Genomic DNA, 18,211 nt, shown 5'->3' on the forward strand with positions numbered 1-18,211 from the left:
TGACTGTTGTACAAGGACACCTAGATCCTGTTATATATCTGCATTTCCTAATATATCATATTTAAATAATATTCTGCCTCCCTAATTTTCACACTGAAGCTTATTATTTCAGTTTAGCAACGCATCTGCCACGTGTTTGTCCACTCACCCTACTTATCGCAATCACCTCGAAGCCTCCTTGCATCCTCCTAACAACTCTCAGTTTGGTTTTGTATCACAACCAAACTTAGAAATATTGTACTTGGTTCCCCCATCCAGGTTATTTACATATATTATGAATGGCTGTAACTGAGTACTGTTTCTTGAGGTACCCAACTGCTACTCAGTGAAACATGGATTTATTCCAACTCTCCGTTTCCTGTCTGTGAGCCAATTTTCAATCTGTGCCATTACATTACCCCCATTCTGTTTTAATTTTGCTCACTCACCTGCTACACAGAACTTATCAAAGCCCATATGAAAATCCAAACACACCACATGCACTTGTTCTCCTTTATTCATTCTACTTGCTGCAGCCTAAAATAATAGATTTGGTAAGCATAATTTTCTTCTAATAACGTCATACTTGGCTTTGTCCAATCCTATTAATGCTTTTCAAATGTGTTTTCACGTGTTTTATAACAGCCTTTGGTACTTTTCGAACGTTACTGATGTTAGGCAAACTCATCTGTAATTGCTTTTTGTCTTTCCCTCCCTTCGCCAGAGCCTACAGAACTTTGGACGATGACCACCAATACATCTAATATTTCCAGGGTCCTTTCCTGAACTATGCTGGGATGTAAATTATCAACCATTAGCCATGCGGCTGATGCAGCTTCCACCTCCATGCTGATTGATGATGTCACTTCCGCCCACATCATGGCCAGTCCCAAAGCCACTTCCGGCCCTCACATCATCGCTGATGCCACACGCTCACTGACTTCCGCCACCCCTACTGCCGTGTCTGCCACCACTTCCGCCCCCACCAGCGCCACTCACCTGCAGTCTGCTGATACGCCCCCCACAGACCCCACTGTCACTATCCCCACCCCCAGAATCCTGAGGGGCACATGACCTCTGCTCATGACTCCACCCCCATTACCCCCACCATCACACCCACTCCAGGTACTGGCCCCGACCCCACTCCCAGCTCCACAGCCACACCAGATCCCAGCTCCCAGCTCTGCCGAGTTTTCAGCATCCCTCCAGACCTCCCCCTCACTGAGGACGAACGATTAGTCCTCAGCAAAGGACTTTCATCCCCCTCCATCCACGCATCAATGAATTTAATACACGCCGTGACGTCGAACAATTCTTCCGTCGCCTCTGCCTCCGAGCTTACTTTCACAATCAGGATTCCCGCCCACCTTCTGAGGACCCCTTTGCCCACCTCCAACACACTATATCCACCTGGACACCCCGCGCTGGCCTATTACCTGCCCTCGACCTCTTCATTTCCAACTGCCGCCGGGACATTAATCGCCTCAACCTGTCTACCCCCCCTCCCCCACTCTAACCTCTCACCCTCACAACGCGCAGCCCTCCAATCCCTCTGCTCCAATCCCAACCTCACCATTAAGCCAGCGGATAAAGGGGGTGCAGTGGTACTCTGGCGCACTGACCTCTACACCGCTGAAGCTAAACGCCAACTCGAGGACACCTCTTCCTACTGCCTCCTAGACCATGACCCCACCTCCCATCACCAAACCATCATCTCCCAGATCATACAGAACCTCATCACCTCATGAGATCTCCCACCCACAGCTTCCAACCTCATAGTCCGGGAACCACGCACTGCCCGGTTCTACCTCCTTCCCAAGATCCACAACCCTGATCACCCTGGCCGACCCATTGTCTCAGCATGCTCCTGCCCCACTGAACTCAGCTCTACCTACCTCGACACTGTCCTATCCCCCCTAGTCCAGGAACTCCCCACATACGTTCGAGACACCACCCACACCCTCCACCTCCTCCAAGACTTCCGTTTCCCCGGCCCACAACGCCTCATCTTCACCATGGATATCCATTCTCTCTACACCTCCATCCGCCATGACCAGGGTCTCCAAGCCCTCCATTTTTTCCTCTCCAGACGTTCCCAACAGTACCCTTCCACTGACACTCTCATTTGTTTGGCCAAACTGATCCTCGCCCTTAACAATTTCTCCTTTGAATCCTCCCACTTCCTCCAGACCAAAGGGGTAGCCATGGGCACACGTATGGGCTCCAGCTATGCCTGTCTCTTTCTTGGCTACGTAGAACAGTTGATCTTCCGTAGTTACACCGGCACCACTCCCCACCTCTTCCTCCGCTACATTGATGACTGCATTGGCGCCACCTCGTGCTCCCGCGAGGAGGTTGAGCAATTCATCAACTTCATCAACACATTCCACCCTGACCTTAAATTTACCTGGACCATCTCGGACACCTCCCTCCCCTCCCTGGACCTCTCCATCTCCATTAATGATGACCGACTTGACACTGACATTTTTTACAAACCCACCGACTCCCACAACTACCTGGATTGCACCTCTTCCCACCCTATCTCTTGCAAAAATGCCATCCCGTATTCCCAATTCCTCCGCCTCTGCCGTATCTGCTCCCAGGAGGACCAGTTCCACCACAGAACACACCAGATGGCCTCCTTCTTTAGAGACCGCAATTTCCCTTCCCACGTGGTTAAAGATGCCCTCCAATGCATCTCGTCCACATCCCGCACCTCCGCCCTCAGACCACACCCCTCCAACTGTAACAAGGACAGAACACCCCTGGTGCTCACCTTCCACCCTACCAACCTTGGCACAAACCAAATCATCCGCCGACATTTCCGCCACCTCCAAAAAGACCCCACCACCAGGGATATATTTCCCTCCCCACCCCTTTCCGCCTTCCGCAAAGACCGTTCCCTCCGTGACTACCTGGTCAGGTCCACGCCCCCCTATGACCCACCCTCCCATCCTGGCACTTTCCCCTGCCACCGCAGGAACTGTAAAACCTGTGCCCATACCTCCTCCCTCACTTCTATCCAAGGCCCTAAAGGAGCCTTCCACATCCATCAAAGTTTTACCTGCATATCCACTAATATCATTTATTGTATCCGTTGCTCCCGATGCGGTCTCCTCTACATTGGAGAGACTGGGTGCCTCCTAGCAGAGCACTTTAGGGAACATCTCCGAGATACCCGCACCAATCAACCACACCGCCCCATGGCTCAACATTTCAACTCCCCCTCCCACTCTGCCGAGGACATGGAGGTCCTGGGCCTCCTTCACCACCGCTCCCTCACCATCAGACGCCTGGAGGAAGAACGCCTCATCTTCCACCTCGGAACACTTCAACCCCAGGGCATCAATGTGGACTTCAACAACTTCCTCATTTCCCCTTCCCCCACCTCATCCTAGTTTCAAACTTCCAGTTCAGCACTCTCCCCATGAGTTGTCCGGACTTGTCCAACCTGCCTATCTTCTTTTCCACCTATCCACTCCACCCTCTCCTCCCTGACCTATCACCTTCATCTCCTCCCCCACTCACCCATTGTACTCTATGCTACTCTCTTCCCACCCCACCCTCCTCTATCTTATCTCTTCATGCTTCCAGCTCACTGCCTATATTCCTAATGAAGGGCTTTTGCCCGAAACGTCGATTTCGCTGCTCGTTGGATGCTGCCTGAACCACTGTGCTTTTCCAGCACCACTGATCCAGAATCTGGTTTCCAGCATCTGCAGTCATTGTTTTTACCTAAGTCTTGGCGATGTCAGCCTTTAACCCCATTAATTTCCTTACTTTCTTACTGATATCAATTTTTTTCAATTCTGCCCTCTCACTCGACCACTGGTCGCTTAACATTTCTGCGAAGTTATTTGTGCCCTGGTCTGTGAAGACAGAACCCTTTCTTTATCCCCTGTTATAATTTCCCTGGCTTCTAAGTGTAAGTGACCTACATTTGTCTTTACTAATCTTTTTCTCTTCATATATTTATAGAAGCTTTTATGGTCAGTTTTTCAATGTTAATCTCATTCTCTACTTCTTTGCCTTGCTCAAAATTTTTGTTCCCTTTTGCTGAATTCTAAAATGTTTCTAATTGTTATACTTGCTGATTTTTCTGTTAATTTAGTATGTCTCTTCTTCGGATCTAATGCTATCCCTAATTTCTTTTGTAAGTCATGGTTGAAACATCTTTCCTTTTTTACCTCTGTTCCAGACAAGAATGAATAATTGTTATAATTCATACACAAGTTCTTTAAATATTAGCCGATCTACCATTAACCTTTTAGTAAAGTTCCTAAATTTATCCTTACCAATTCAAGCCTCATAATTACCTTCATTTAGATTCAGAACCCTAGTTCAGATTTAACTACTTCACTCCCCATCTCAATGAAGAATTTCACCATATTATGGGCATTCTTCTTCAAGACACCCCACGCAGTAAGGTGGTGAATTAAATGGTTTTCACTGAAGAGTCCAGAATAACTTGTTCTCTGGCTGGTTCCTCAGTGCATTGGTTTAAAAGCCATCATGTACACATGGTAATCCTGGTCTATAACATCATTAATAGTTTATCTAGATGTAGATTAAAGTCACCTATGGTTACAATTTCATTCTTATTGTATGCATCTCCGATTTGTTTAATGCTTTCCGTTACATCTCCACTACTGCTTGGGGGGGGGGGGGGCTATAGACGACCCATAACAATATTTTCTGCTCTTGCTGTCTCTTAGCACCAGACATATAGATTCTACAACATGATTTTCAAAGCCAATATCCTTCCTCATTGTTTACTCCCCTGACCATGTTACTCAACCTCCTTTCCCCTTTTCTCTGCCCTTTCTCTATATCATTAACACATCGAGACATTCATTGATCATCCTGCAGCCATGTCTCTACAATCACAACTTTATCACCATCATTTCTATCTACTTATGCTAATAATTTATCCACTTTATTGTGAATTATATCACAAAGCTTTTAAAACTTATTGCATATGTTAAAAATAATCACCTTCCTGTAATTTTTCACAACATATTCAATAATGTAAACTAGACAATAAATAGTTAAGACAGATGCTCATTTTTCTTTCTACCTGGGCAACGTATCAAAATGCGGGCAAAAAGATGGACTGCCTTTATTGTACAAAGTAGTTGGTTAGATACACACAAAAAGGGGAATTCTGGATCAAAGTTTCACCATATTTCAGTTAAAACTAACTCATTTGGAATCATTATTCCACAACCCATCTAGTTATTCAACAATGTAACCTAAAACACAATGTAAATTATAATTATAGTTCTGATAGAATACCTAAAGAGACAAATTAAATTTATGTCAATGAACTTAAAAGACTGCTTAGGCCAGGCTAACGAAGAGCTCCTTTTGCTTATATGGACTCTATGCACTCATTCCATGGATTTGTGAGAAACAAGTCTTCAACATTTCTGCACTGTAAGAATGCAACAATTCTAACCATCTTCAAGAAGAGAGATAAATCATGTTGTGGAAACAATCAACTTATTTCTCTTTGTCCAAAGCAGAATAACTCCTAAAGGGCATACTCCTAAATCACCTATTTCTGGTGGTTATGGGGAAAAATGCAGTAGCAGTGCAGCTTCAAGAATTTTCAGAGGAATCTCTAATATAAGACCATAAGACAAAGGAATAGGAATAGCGTCATTAAGCCCATCAAGTCTACTCCACCATTGAATGAGATCAGATAACTCTCAACTTCACTTTCTTGTTATTTCCCATAGCCCTCGATATGGCATTTGCTGCTAGACAAAGCCAAGAAAACTATTAATAATAATAACAACAAGGACCCTTGGTTACTTTCATCAGCCTGAATAATCATACAAATCATACCAGTATACCATATTTCCATTGTTATTATACAACAGCTCAGGGAGAAAGCAGTTTACATCATTTATACTAGTCACAGCACAGAAAGACCATTTTATAACACAGCCATGAGCATCTGCTGCAGAAAGAACCTGCAAAGGATAATGTAACTTTAATAAGGTTATTTTGTCCTTGGGTTTTTTTTTAAGGGAAGTCGGAAAGGCTGAGGTGCCGAGGGGTCTAGGAAGAGCCTGGTTTAACAATGGCAGTGAAGTGGCCAGTTCTCCCAGTTCAGATTTTTTTCTAGTTTGGTTTAGCTGTGGCAGTTACAAGATGCTCGAGTCCAGGAAGGTTGCAAGCTTTAATAAATGGCTCCTAACTGACTTTCTCTCTGAAATCTCTTTGGATATTGCTCCCTTCTGCTTGTAAGAATCTTTGTTTCAATTTACCTTACTGCCAAGGGGTGTCTTTATGGGATGTTACTGGATTGGAACAGTTCCTGAATTAAGTTACTGTATCGGGTCAGTTAACTTTTCCAATAGTTAAGTTATTCTAAATTCGATTTTCTTTTATTCGTGTTTCAACTGTAGTGTTTAAATAAATTCTGTTTTGCTTAAAGCAGAGTGGTTTGACCAGCTGCATTACACCTGAAATATCCACTTCACATCTACCTTTAAAATAAAAGAAAGTTAGGGTCTAGGCTACCGTCTTAAAATATTTTGAGGGGGTCTGGCCTGGATGATAACGTTGTCACTGCAATTACTGATAAATATGAGATTTTAAATTAACAATTTACATTATTTCATTTAACAAATTTGACACAGCAAATATTCCAAGTTACTAAAAAATAGTGACTGCAATAAGACATTATCACATTAAGCCATAAAGGAAAATTGAGGACAAATGAATAAAAGCTTATTGAAGAGATTAAATGAGTTTTGGGGTGTAGAGTGCTAGGGATTGAGTAGCAGATTTGGGATGAAGTGGTGTGAACCAGATTAAATCCTCTCAAAATATATTAGAAGTTGGCTTGGACCTTAATTTTTTTTCCCAATTTTAACAGTAAATGTAAGGTATTGCGTTCCAGATGCTATTTGATTGGTCAACCTACCTGACATTAAGCAAAACACACTTTATTCATACACTACAGGTTAAGAAACAAAAGAAAACATATGGGCAGCACGGTGGCACAGTGGTTAGCACTGCTGCCTCACAGCGCCAGAGACCCAGGTTCAATTCCTGCCTCAGGCGACTGACTGTATGGAGTTTGCACATTCTCCCCGTGTCTGCATGGGTTTCCTCCGGTGCTTCGGTTTCCTCCCACAGTCCAAAAATGTGCAGGTTAGGTAAATTGGTCGTGCTAAATTCCCTGTAGTGTTAGGTGAAGGGTCTGGGTGGGTTGCGCTTCAGCGGGTCGGTGTGAACTTGTTGGGCCGAAGGGCCTGTTTCCACACTGATCTAATCAGATAAAAATTGGCGTAGCTGCAACTCTATCAAAATGCTTAACAAAAATAATAGATGGAGTATTTATTATTAATTAACTGTTCCAACATAGTAACATTCCATGAACACACCCTGGAAAAAGACAAATTCAGAAAAACAGATTGCCTTACATGCAACTCCAGCCACAGGAAAACGCCAAAAGAAAACTGTTACAGAGTTTAGAAGGGAAAGATGTGCTGCAGCTTCCAAACCCTCTGAGACGCTAGCAACAACTGCTAAAAGCTAAACTAAAAATCCTGATTGTGTGAGAGCTTGATCCCACTCATTCAAGCTGCTTCTATTGTTTTAATTTTGGGGGAAAAAAAACCAAAGGCTTCACAAGCTGTTTATTTTATGAGTTTTCAGCATCTCTGCCTTAAAATCTCTTTAAAAAAAAACTCTTAAAGCCATAGTTTTGTCACTTATGGCATAATGAAAATAGTGAAACAGTTAATATCAAGAATACTGTACTCATGAATTCAGAAGCAGAAGTTTCAAGGATCTCAAAAGTTTGCAGGGCTGGAGAGGCTGGGGAGAAGGAAGGGGAAAGGCTTGGAAAGAATTTGAAAATAAAGATAAGTATGTTAAAACTGAAATGTCAGTCAGGAAGCCATTGATGGTCAGCAAAAAGACAATGCTATGTCAATGAGCAAGTTACAATGTATTAACATGAGGGCTTTAAAGCACAAACCTATTAGCGTGAAATGAGAGATACGGCTAGAGTTCAATGGAACAGTGGATCATGAATTTGACATAAAAACAAAGAAAACAGGAGGAGTAGGCCATTTGGCCCTTTTGAGTCTGCTCTGCTACAATCATTGCTGATCATCAAACACAGTACCCTGTTCCTGCTTTCTCCCCGTATCCTTTAAACTCATTAGCTGCAAGAATCAGATTTAACTTCTTCTTGAAAACATTGACTGTTTTGGCTTCAACCGCTTTCTGTGGCAGAGAATCCTAATTTATCCAGTTCTCTTCATGCATCAGTCCTGTCAATAGGCAGAGATGGGGGTTTAGGCAGCAGATGAACTGAGGCAAATTGGAAATTAAGCCATATTATAGATGTCAAAAAATAGGCAATCTTTGCATTGTTGCAGAACTGTTAACACAACACTATGGTTGTGAACCGTATTGGTTAGCTTAAGGCAGTCACTAGAGATGGAAACAATGAACAGGAAATGGAATTGTATAGGGACCAAGAACAATGATTTTGCCCTTCCCAATACCTAACCGCCCCTCAGAAATAATTGTTCATCCCATATTGGATTTTGATGTGCAGTCCAATCAGTGTTTAAACAGGCTCAAGATGGTGATTGTGAAAGTGCTGCTGTCTTACATACTGAACCTGATGATATTGTTGAGGGGTACCACGTAGATATGAAATATAAGAGAGCCAAAGGATAGGTAGAACTTTGGGGAACTCCAGTGTTAGGACAGGAAAATTGGGAAAAGAATCCATTACACACATTCTCTGAGAATGAACTGATGAACAAGAATGGAACCAATTATTGGTTGTTCTACCCAGTTGGACATCGAAACAGTTAGATGCTGTGGTTAACCTGCTGAAAGTTAGGTTAAGCTAAGAAAGATGGCTAATTAAGAATCAGAGTTATACACCTTGTCATCTCTCCTAATTGTTAGCAAGAGGTGTCCTGTTTGAAATTTGGATAACTACTATTGAAGCAGGCACAAACAAGGTCACTATACCGCAGTTACTATGGACAGAAAGAAAGATACTCATTCATAAGAGCATTGGATAGGAGAAAAGAAAATATAAACAAAATTGATAGCAAGGTTACGTCAACCATCAATCAATAGTTGGAAATAATTTCAATACAACTTCAAATCCTAAACAAATGAAATCTATGATGTCTTCTGAAAGAACCTGACCCTTGTAACATTATATTAAAATCCTTATTTTCATATTTAAAATTCTGGCTTAAAATCAGAAAAAAACAAATAACCCATATGGGTGCTATTACAATCGAGTCCACATGTTGGATAATGCACTCAAATATCATCAACACAATAACAGAACAAATTCAGTCCCCATAGAAAGTAAACTTTGGAAGCACTAAATGACACAATGCAGAAAGGGTGCATTACACCTATTCTTTGAAAGAATGAAAATTCTAACGAATTACAACAACCCCCACTCTAGCTTTAAGCCATATGTGAACTGCAAAATTTTGGTATGCATGTTCAAGTCCAGGTTATTAATCCATACCAAAAACAGCATGGATCCAACCCCTTGGGAGGCAATCAGTGCATACTTTCCACTTCCCCCTTCAAACCAAAGTCTGAAAAACAACTATTCATTATGAATTGTCTACTTTCTGTCCCTCAAACAACTTCATATCCATAGAAATGTTCGGTTAGTCCCATGGTATTCAACCTTGCTAACTCACTTTTTTGTGTGTTTCTTATGTAATACGTTTACCTGTTACAGTAATGTGACATTATTCATTTCTATGCTAGTCAAACTTTTATGCTGACAGAATGAGACAGTCAAATTAGTTCTGGCGATATAGATTTATGCATGCTTTTTGGGATGAGAGCTGGACGAAAATTTCTTTTAATGAGAACCCTTATTGTCAGCGAGATGAGAATTTAAGCTCTTAAATCTGAGCTGTATTAGAACCCAAGTTTCAAAGGAGGAAAGATAACCACTATACCACTGGAATCAACCGTAAAGTTGCCTTTTCCTGAAGCCAAGTATTGTGGATGTGTCATGAGATTAATTCTTTGAAGATCAGCAAGCAGAAGAACCATCTTAAAAGTAAATAAATGCAATATGGGAACAAGATTCCCCTACAGTAGTACTCTCTTGTTCACATTGACTTTCCATGAACTGGACAGCAATACATTTAATTGGACTTACAGCTACTGCAATACCTGCAAGTGAACTTTAATTAACCAAATAATAATCCTTGAATTAAACAGAGGACAACAAAGTTTGTACACTGTTTCTTGGGCTTATCATCAAAGTTCTGGAATTTAAAATAAAGAATTAACCAACATTTTTCTGAATGTTGAAAATCATGTCATCAAAAATTCACAAATGGCAGTTCATGTACATGGGGTCAGAAGGTCATCATAACATATGTTTTGAATAGACAATCGATACTGAAATCTAACAGTTCTACAAATAAGATAGATATTTTCTATATCAGCCAGTTCAGGGATATTATTACACACCTCTGGAGTAGGTGAGTTGAACCAAAGTCTTCTGGCTCACAGGGAGGGACACCACCACTGATCTCAAGAACCCCTATTTAAATAGGGTGGGAGATATTGTCTAAGCAACCTGCTCAGACATGTCGTAATATACCTCCAGAGCAGATGGAGCTTGAATGTGGGCCTCCTGGCTCAGAGATAGGATATCATCACTGTGCTACAAGAGCCATATCAAATAAGATGGAACCTGTTTTTTTTTCCCTAATCAACCTGTTTAGAGATAATATTACACATCTCTGGAGCAGATGGGACTTGGATTCAAGCTTCTGGGTCTGGGTTAGGGACACTACCACTGTTCCACAAGAGTGCCCTTACATAAGATGGAACTAACTGGACATAATCATTTGTACCTGGATCTAACAGATAAAGGCAATGCAATACCTTGAGAATGTCCCTACTCCAGAAAGCAAAGTCCAAAGAGATGCTATAAAGCAATTCAGTTAAAAAAATTATTTTAAATGCATTGTAATAATGCAGTTTAATGCAGCAACACTATTTTCATAAATTGCTTCTTTTTTTGTGAAATAAGAACTAATTTTCCCAACTGTGTTTCCTAGTCAGCTTTGAGTCAAACATTCATCTGACCGGAGGTCATTCCCCAGCTACTATTTCTGGTTGACAGCCTGATACAAAATTGCCACCCATCTGGTTGTGGGGCTTCTGCATTGAGCTCTGCAATTTAGAAAATTAACAGTTCTCAAGGAAACCCAAGAATGGAAAATGGGTGCAACTTGGGAAAATTACTTGAACTAAGGTATTCTAGAGCTACTTGGTGCATAAACCATGGGATCACCACAGGAAAAAAAAATCATAGTTTGCTTAAAGAATGAGGTATATACATACACACAAGACACTTGAGTGAAAACAATGACTGCCCTGTCAATCTCTTTAGTACTAAATTCATAAAAGAAACATCAGTTCTGCTACAGAAATCATCTGTTTACATCTATACAAAGGTCTAACAAATTAGGAATGCTCTAACTTTTCTGTAAGAACAGGTTCGTTAAGAGGATTAATTTATCCATTAATTCAGTGGACGTTTTGATAAAAGGCCTAAATTTTCAAACTCTCTGCAGATATTAAATTAATATATTTAGATCTTCTGCTGTCAGAGGAAGTGGTGGAGGCTGGTACAATTACAACATTTAAAAGGTATCTGGATGAGTATATGAATAGGAAGGGTTGATGGATATAGGCTAAGCATTGGCAACTGGGACTAGATTAGGTTAGGATATCTGGTTGGCATCGACGAGTTGGACCGAAAGGTCTGTTTCCGTGCTGTACAGATCTTTATGACTCTCTACACTACATTTGAGAATTAAAATGTGGCTCAGACTTTACCAGTAGATGGCACTATTGTCCACCTTGTTCATGTTTAGCTCTTAGGAGACCATTTGCACCATTGATGACCGTGGTGATCCTCAATATTTGCTTACAAAGTCAGTTATAGATTTCGGAGTTAAAATCATTGTTCTACTAAAGCAGTTAATGAATGTAAATTGGAACAAGTTAATACTTCACAATTTTAGAAAGAACGAACTTCTGGAGGCTTATTTTTAAATCACTGGCACCATCGAGTGTCTTAACAACAAAAAATATTTTGCACACCATGTTAAGGTTTGAAAGAAAAAAGTGCATCAGAACTAAAATTCTCACAAATGTAACTATTTACAGAAATTTATCAGTTTTTTAAAAAAGGTTGTTTAACTGTTGAGTTTTCTGGTTTCGTACAAATGTGAATTAAGTACTCCTTTGTTCCATGCTAAATAGATATAATGACAATTATGGTATTGGCTATTCGACATGTCTCAGATTTAGTGAAGTGTATCAGCAAATTGATTTTTGGACATCAGCTGGGGGATCAGATTGGTGCATAATTGTCTGAAGTCAATGTCTGTAAATGTTTTCCATCTAAGGGATGTATTATTGTTCAATATTCCTCCCATATTCTCTCAGTTACTGCCAGCCACATAAACAAGAATTCGAGAGATTGCACAAGATGATGAAACTAAGAGCAAAAGCAAAATAAAAAGCCCTGAAAAGTGGCAAAAAGCAGCATACAATGTGCTTGTAACAAAGTTCTGCAAGACAGCAATAAGATAAATGACCAGAAAAATCAATTCAAATTATCCAGGACAACTCTTGCCTCTGAATAGTGATGTGGCATCTTATACAGTCAGCTGTGAAGACAGATTGTGCAAAGAACAACACTTCCAAAACAGCAGCACTATACCATAGATGACTTTAAATATTATTATAAAGCTTAGTGCAGAGGTTCTTAAAATGGTGGTGAGGGGTGGGATAGGTAGGTACATGATGACATCAACTGCAATTCACCAACATGTAACACATGCAATTGTATACATGGTGGCACTGCAACACTTCCTTCAACTAGCTCAGGCTGAGCTTATACTTTGCTGTACACATTCTTGAAAACTCAAACCACCCCAACAACAGATTAAGATTGGGGCATCATCAATATTAATCTGTTCTAAGCGGTTGTCTTTTGGTCCATTATGCCATATAATGTGAACTTCATTTCTGGAACTATTTGAGTCTTTAGATCACTGTTGCCTTGGAAAATTAAATAGAAAGCAGTGCTAACCTCGGACTCTGCTTCCAAAATTGCTGTCATCCTCAAATGCATCAAACATACTTCCCCGTGCCCAACAATGCTCCAAAAACCAGAAAATGGCTTATTGCCCTGAATGCAGCACTTCTATATGAGCGTTCTATTATTTTTGTCCTTGCATCCCTTGAGACCTTTGGTTCTGGTCAACAGTCCCCTTATAACAGGAAACAGATGTCAATTGTAGTATCCCAACAATTATCACAGCTCTGATTAAATCAGTATAGCATTTGAGCGAGAGACTTTTCTGATCTTTATGGGCCACTACCTCAATGGACAGAATACTTAATATCAGGTGGTTACTCACATATTTTCCAAAAGCAAATTAGACCTATAAATGCGAAACGTAAACAAAAGAATTGATTGGACTTCTGTATGTTTAGACACATCTTGACAACCAGACATCAGAAATAGAGACTCACCTTCACATTTCAAGCCCTGTCGTACTAATCCCCATAACATTTCTCCACAGTAGTCACAGAAAGTTGGGGCTTTGTAAGAGTGCACATAAAGGGCATGTGGTCGGATCTGGAAATCTTCAACAGTAGCTAGTGCTGTTTAAACAAAAAGAGAAATGAAAATTAATCTTCTTGGGAAAAAGTGTCTTTTACCATTTAAAATATTATGAACACATTTCTTAAGTGTGGAATGCTATGTTTCCAAATAAATTGTTACTTTGACAAAACAATGAATTCTAGTCCCTGGAGTTGAAAACAATGTTAGGATTCTATCACTGAGGTCACTTATTTTCTTTATTGTTGTGAACATTCTTCTTGTTCCCCTATGAGTGACTGAAGTCCTTCCAACTCTAGTCAAACCTCTTTTTAAGTACCCAAAAGCTTTCCAATCTCTCAGTTTATCTAAACTAAAATAATCCAAGAAGAATATCATAACAACAATTTTGAATATTCAAAATCAGACACTAAATTTTATAACAGTTTCAAAGAAAGGGGCGCAGGAAATCATGGTATCATAGAATCCCTGCAGTGCAGCAAGAGGCCATTTGACCCACTGAGTTTGCAATGACTTTCAAATGAACATCCCACCCAACCCAAGCCCCTGCCCTATCCCCATTACTTCATATTTACTATGGCTACTTCTCCTGGCCTACACTTCTCTGGACAGCTATGGGGCAATTCAGCGTGGCCAATCCATTTAACTCTGCACATCTTTGGACTTTTGGACTGTGGGAGGAAACCAGAGCACCCAAAGAGGATGTGCAAACTCCACACAGTCATCCAAGGTTGGAATTGAACCTGGGTCCCTAGCATTTTGAGGCAGGTGTGCTAATCATTAGATAAAGTCACAGAGTTACAGTCACACAGAGGAAGAACTGCAGATAAACATGACCAGATAAAGAAGAAGAGTGCAAGAAAGCGAACATTTAAGCAGACAATGGGATGGATGATTGCATGACAGGAAAAAGACAAATTGACAATGGGGACCATAACTAAGTGAAAATGGGTTGGCTGCTCTAAAAGTCCATGCCACGACAGGGTCTAGCATGTGGGTAAAGAGATACCGGAGATATGTTTCAGAATATGGCATTAGTTATGAATGACTAGCCACGCTTGCAACCAAATATCAAAACTCTTTAAAAAATTAGACCAACGGTTCTTAAAACATTGTAACACTAGGTGGTAAAATTCCCAATTGCCAACATAAGTTATTTTACAAAATACTGCACAAATTTTGCAACCTTATCATAAATTTTGCTTATAACAACATTCACACACAATTAAAATCACTGGCACTGTAAATACAAATGTTTCTGTGATTGACTGATATTGCTAATTGCTATGTGACATCATGAAATTAACATGAATTAATCAGGTAATTTGGGGAGAAAATGAATTCCTTTTCACTTAGATATACAAGTAAAAGATTTTTTAAAATTGCTTAACTCACTTAAAGGATTCAATAATTCATGATAAAATATAAGTATATTTTTTCAACTCAGGCTCTGCTCTCAATCTACCATCAATAGGCTTAACTACAGTCCATTGTTATATACCAGCTGACGTTATGACTCGACAAGACAGATCCCAGAATGATTTCTGGCCTGAAGTTAACTTAGCAGCCTTTCATTGAGACATAAACATACAAGGTTGTAGAGTCAATTTTAACAATAAAAGAGAAGATGGTCACACAGAAGAGATCAGACTAAAATAAAACAAACCAAGCTGTCTAAACATAACAGTTCTAAAGATTTCAAAACACAAAATCCTATTTCCCAACATCATCACTTAACAGCGAATCAAAATTCAGTGAAATTTCCCTTCTCTGTCCAACCTTTATGTTTGACTTACTGCTTTATTCCCCCCACAGTTCCTGTCATGTGAGCTGTGAAGCCTTTTCCTCAAATTCTCACATAACTGAGCAATTGGACTTGCTCAGCTTTGAAAAATCAATGTGGATTTTTAACCAAACGCTCCTACTCTGAAAGTATCACAAATTATACTCAATCATGATACCTTATTTCCTTAGCAGCTGTGAATAATTAATTTGTTTCTAGGGGTGACCAAACTTACTTCTGACTCCAGTCAGGTCTCTTCTGAAAAGGTCAAAACTTTCTAATCTCTGGATTATACAAAATAAAATTAATCCTCTATTATTCTGAATATAAAAGCAAGCTAGCGTCTTAAATTATTTCTTTGTCTGGTGGTAAACCCCTGTAATATAACAATATCACTACTCCAGAAGGGGCTTGCTGGTTTAAAATTCCTTTCAAAAAAAACAAATGAATGAACACATGTCACCAGTTTAACATCAAGATAGAAAAGTGATATTCCCTTGTCACACACCTTTCATCACACTACACGACTTAAATGAACAGGCAGTATGACACGAGAATGCATTTAATGGGTCCAGCCAAAGGAAAGAATATATGCAAAGCAAACTACAGACATGAATATAATTATAAATCCACTGATTTCTTCTCTCAGACTTCAGTTTCAATCCATTAAAAATAACAAAGAGCTCCATCACTGGCATTTGCAGATACGCTTAGGATGGTATTAAGTCAAAGAAGAAATGAACATTGCTACACATATTCATAAGCCTGTTTGGGAGTAATCTAGAAACTAGCAAAAGGGCACCTCCTTCTGTTTGGCTAATGTTTTATGAGTTACTGTGCTAACAACCAAGTAGAGCAGCATGATACTATTGACAAGCAGCCAAAAGGGCACTAAACTGCACAATGCCTTTCAACACACCCAGTAAGACCACAAAGGGAAAATATTGAAAATGCTGATGTTTGGAAACTGGAGTCTTATGATGCAGGTGTGCAATTTTTTTTCAGGCAAATGGGATAGAAGGGATCACCAACAAAAAATGTAATTTTGCTGACCACTTGTAGAACCCTTGACTTCCAGCATCATAAAGTGTTTAAACAGAATCAAGATCTCGATGGACTGATAGATATGATCTATGACACCATGTCATCTGTTGTCTTGCAGTGTTTCAGGTTTAATACAGCAAATAAACTTCCTTGGGAACGTTACTGAATTCTTGATGAAACTGCAGAAATTGGCAGAACACTGAGTACAGGTCAGCACTTCAGGAAATGTTAAGGGATCACTTGGTTTGTGAAATTAACAATATTGTGACTTAAATGAAGTGACTCACTAATCCAAACCTGGACCTCAATAAAGCTGTAGAACTGGCCTTCTCCCCTGAAAATGTGGAAAAAGGAACTTGGCTGCTTCAGATGTGCATAAACATTACTGTCCTCAGTCTTAGGCAACTCTCATATTTCAGAACCAAGTCCCTAGCGGATAATACTCAAGGCTTTCCTTTGTTGGCATGGAACAACAATTGGAGTCAGAGCCCTTAAGGTTCCAGGACTGGACGGGAAGTCTCTTCGCAATATAGTGAGGAGCATGAACATCTGTGCTGCACTCGTTGTGTTAGAGTTCACATACAGTGAACTCCAGACAAGGCTACAAAAGTGAATCATCTATCACCAAGCCGAAGATACACCCACATTAAAACACAGTCTTGCAAATAAATCAACCCAAGAATGAGGAATTGATACAGCTAAATTGTATCACTGCTCCCAGAGTGACCCCAATTAAGATAAAATCTTGGATGCATGGCCATCCCCTAGACATGGAGGTTGACATAGGTGCCACTGTACCTATAGTTGGGAAGAAAGACTATAAGAAACTTTGATGGGGCAGCTTTAAGCCTGCAAGACACCCAGGCTAGACTGGCCATATACATTGGGAAGCCCTTACATATAACTATAATCCCAATTATGCATGGACAAAAGGCCAGATTCCACCTGTCCAGAAGGGATTGGCAGCAGAAAATCCACCTGGATTGACAACAGATCTTTAAATGGGCACTGATGATTGAATGATTGTCACATGCACCGAGTGAAAATGTTTTGCGTAATATACAGGCAGATTGTTCCATACAAAATGCATCAAGGTAACAGAACAGAGTGCAGAATACAATGTTCCAGCTGCAGAGAAGAGACAGAGAGAGATCAGAATTAACATTACAGATATCCATTCAAAAGTCTGATAACAGCAGGGAAAAAGCTGTTCTTCAATCACTTTGTAAGTGTGTTCAAACTTTTATCTTCTCGCCAACAGAAGAAGGTGCAAGATCGTATAACCAGGGTGGGAGAGTCTTTCTGGATGCTTTCCTGAGGTAGTGGGAAATATAAAGTCAACAGATAGCTATTACATGGGGTTTGCGTAATGGACTGTCTGTGTTCACAGCTCTCTGTAATTTCTTGCAGTCTTGGAAAGAGCAGTGACCATACCACACTGTGATGCATTTGGATAGGATGCTTTCTATCAGACATCAATAAAAATTGGTAAGAGTCCTTGTGGACATGTCAAATTTCCTTAGCCTCCTGAAGAAGTAGAGGCATTGTTGTGCTTTCTCAACCGTTACATCAACGTGCCTGGACCAGGACAGATTGTTGGTGATCCTCACTCCCAGGACCTTGATGTTCTCAACCAACATTCTCACCACAGCACCAGTGATGCAGACGACAGGAGCATGCCATCCACTCCACTTCCTAAAGCCAATGATCAGCTCCTT

The 18,211-nt window shown here is 40.4% G+C and overlaps 1 protein-coding gene across 2 annotated transcripts in view; it reads right to left on the minus strand.

The window, feature by feature from the left end:
* The window catches only part of prkd3 (protein kinase D3), a 421,244-nt gene that overhangs the window by 138,941 nt on the left and 264,092 nt on the right, over positions 1-18,211 (minus strand). For both annotated transcript variants that reach the window (XM_060831342.1, XM_060831343.1), the window contains exon 4: positions 13,576-13,707. In XM_060831342.1, the coding sequence (XP_060687325.1) occupies positions 13,576-13,707 (132 nt within the window). The remainder of the gene's footprint in view (positions 1-13,575; positions 13,708-18,211) is intronic.

This window comes from Hemiscyllium ocellatum, chromosome 10 (genome assembly GCF_020745735.1).
Source record: "Hemiscyllium ocellatum isolate sHemOce1 chromosome 10, sHemOce1.pat.X.cur, whole genome shotgun sequence".
Taxonomy (NCBI): Eukaryota; Metazoa; Chordata; class Chondrichthyes; order Orectolobiformes; family Hemiscylliidae; genus Hemiscyllium; species Hemiscyllium ocellatum.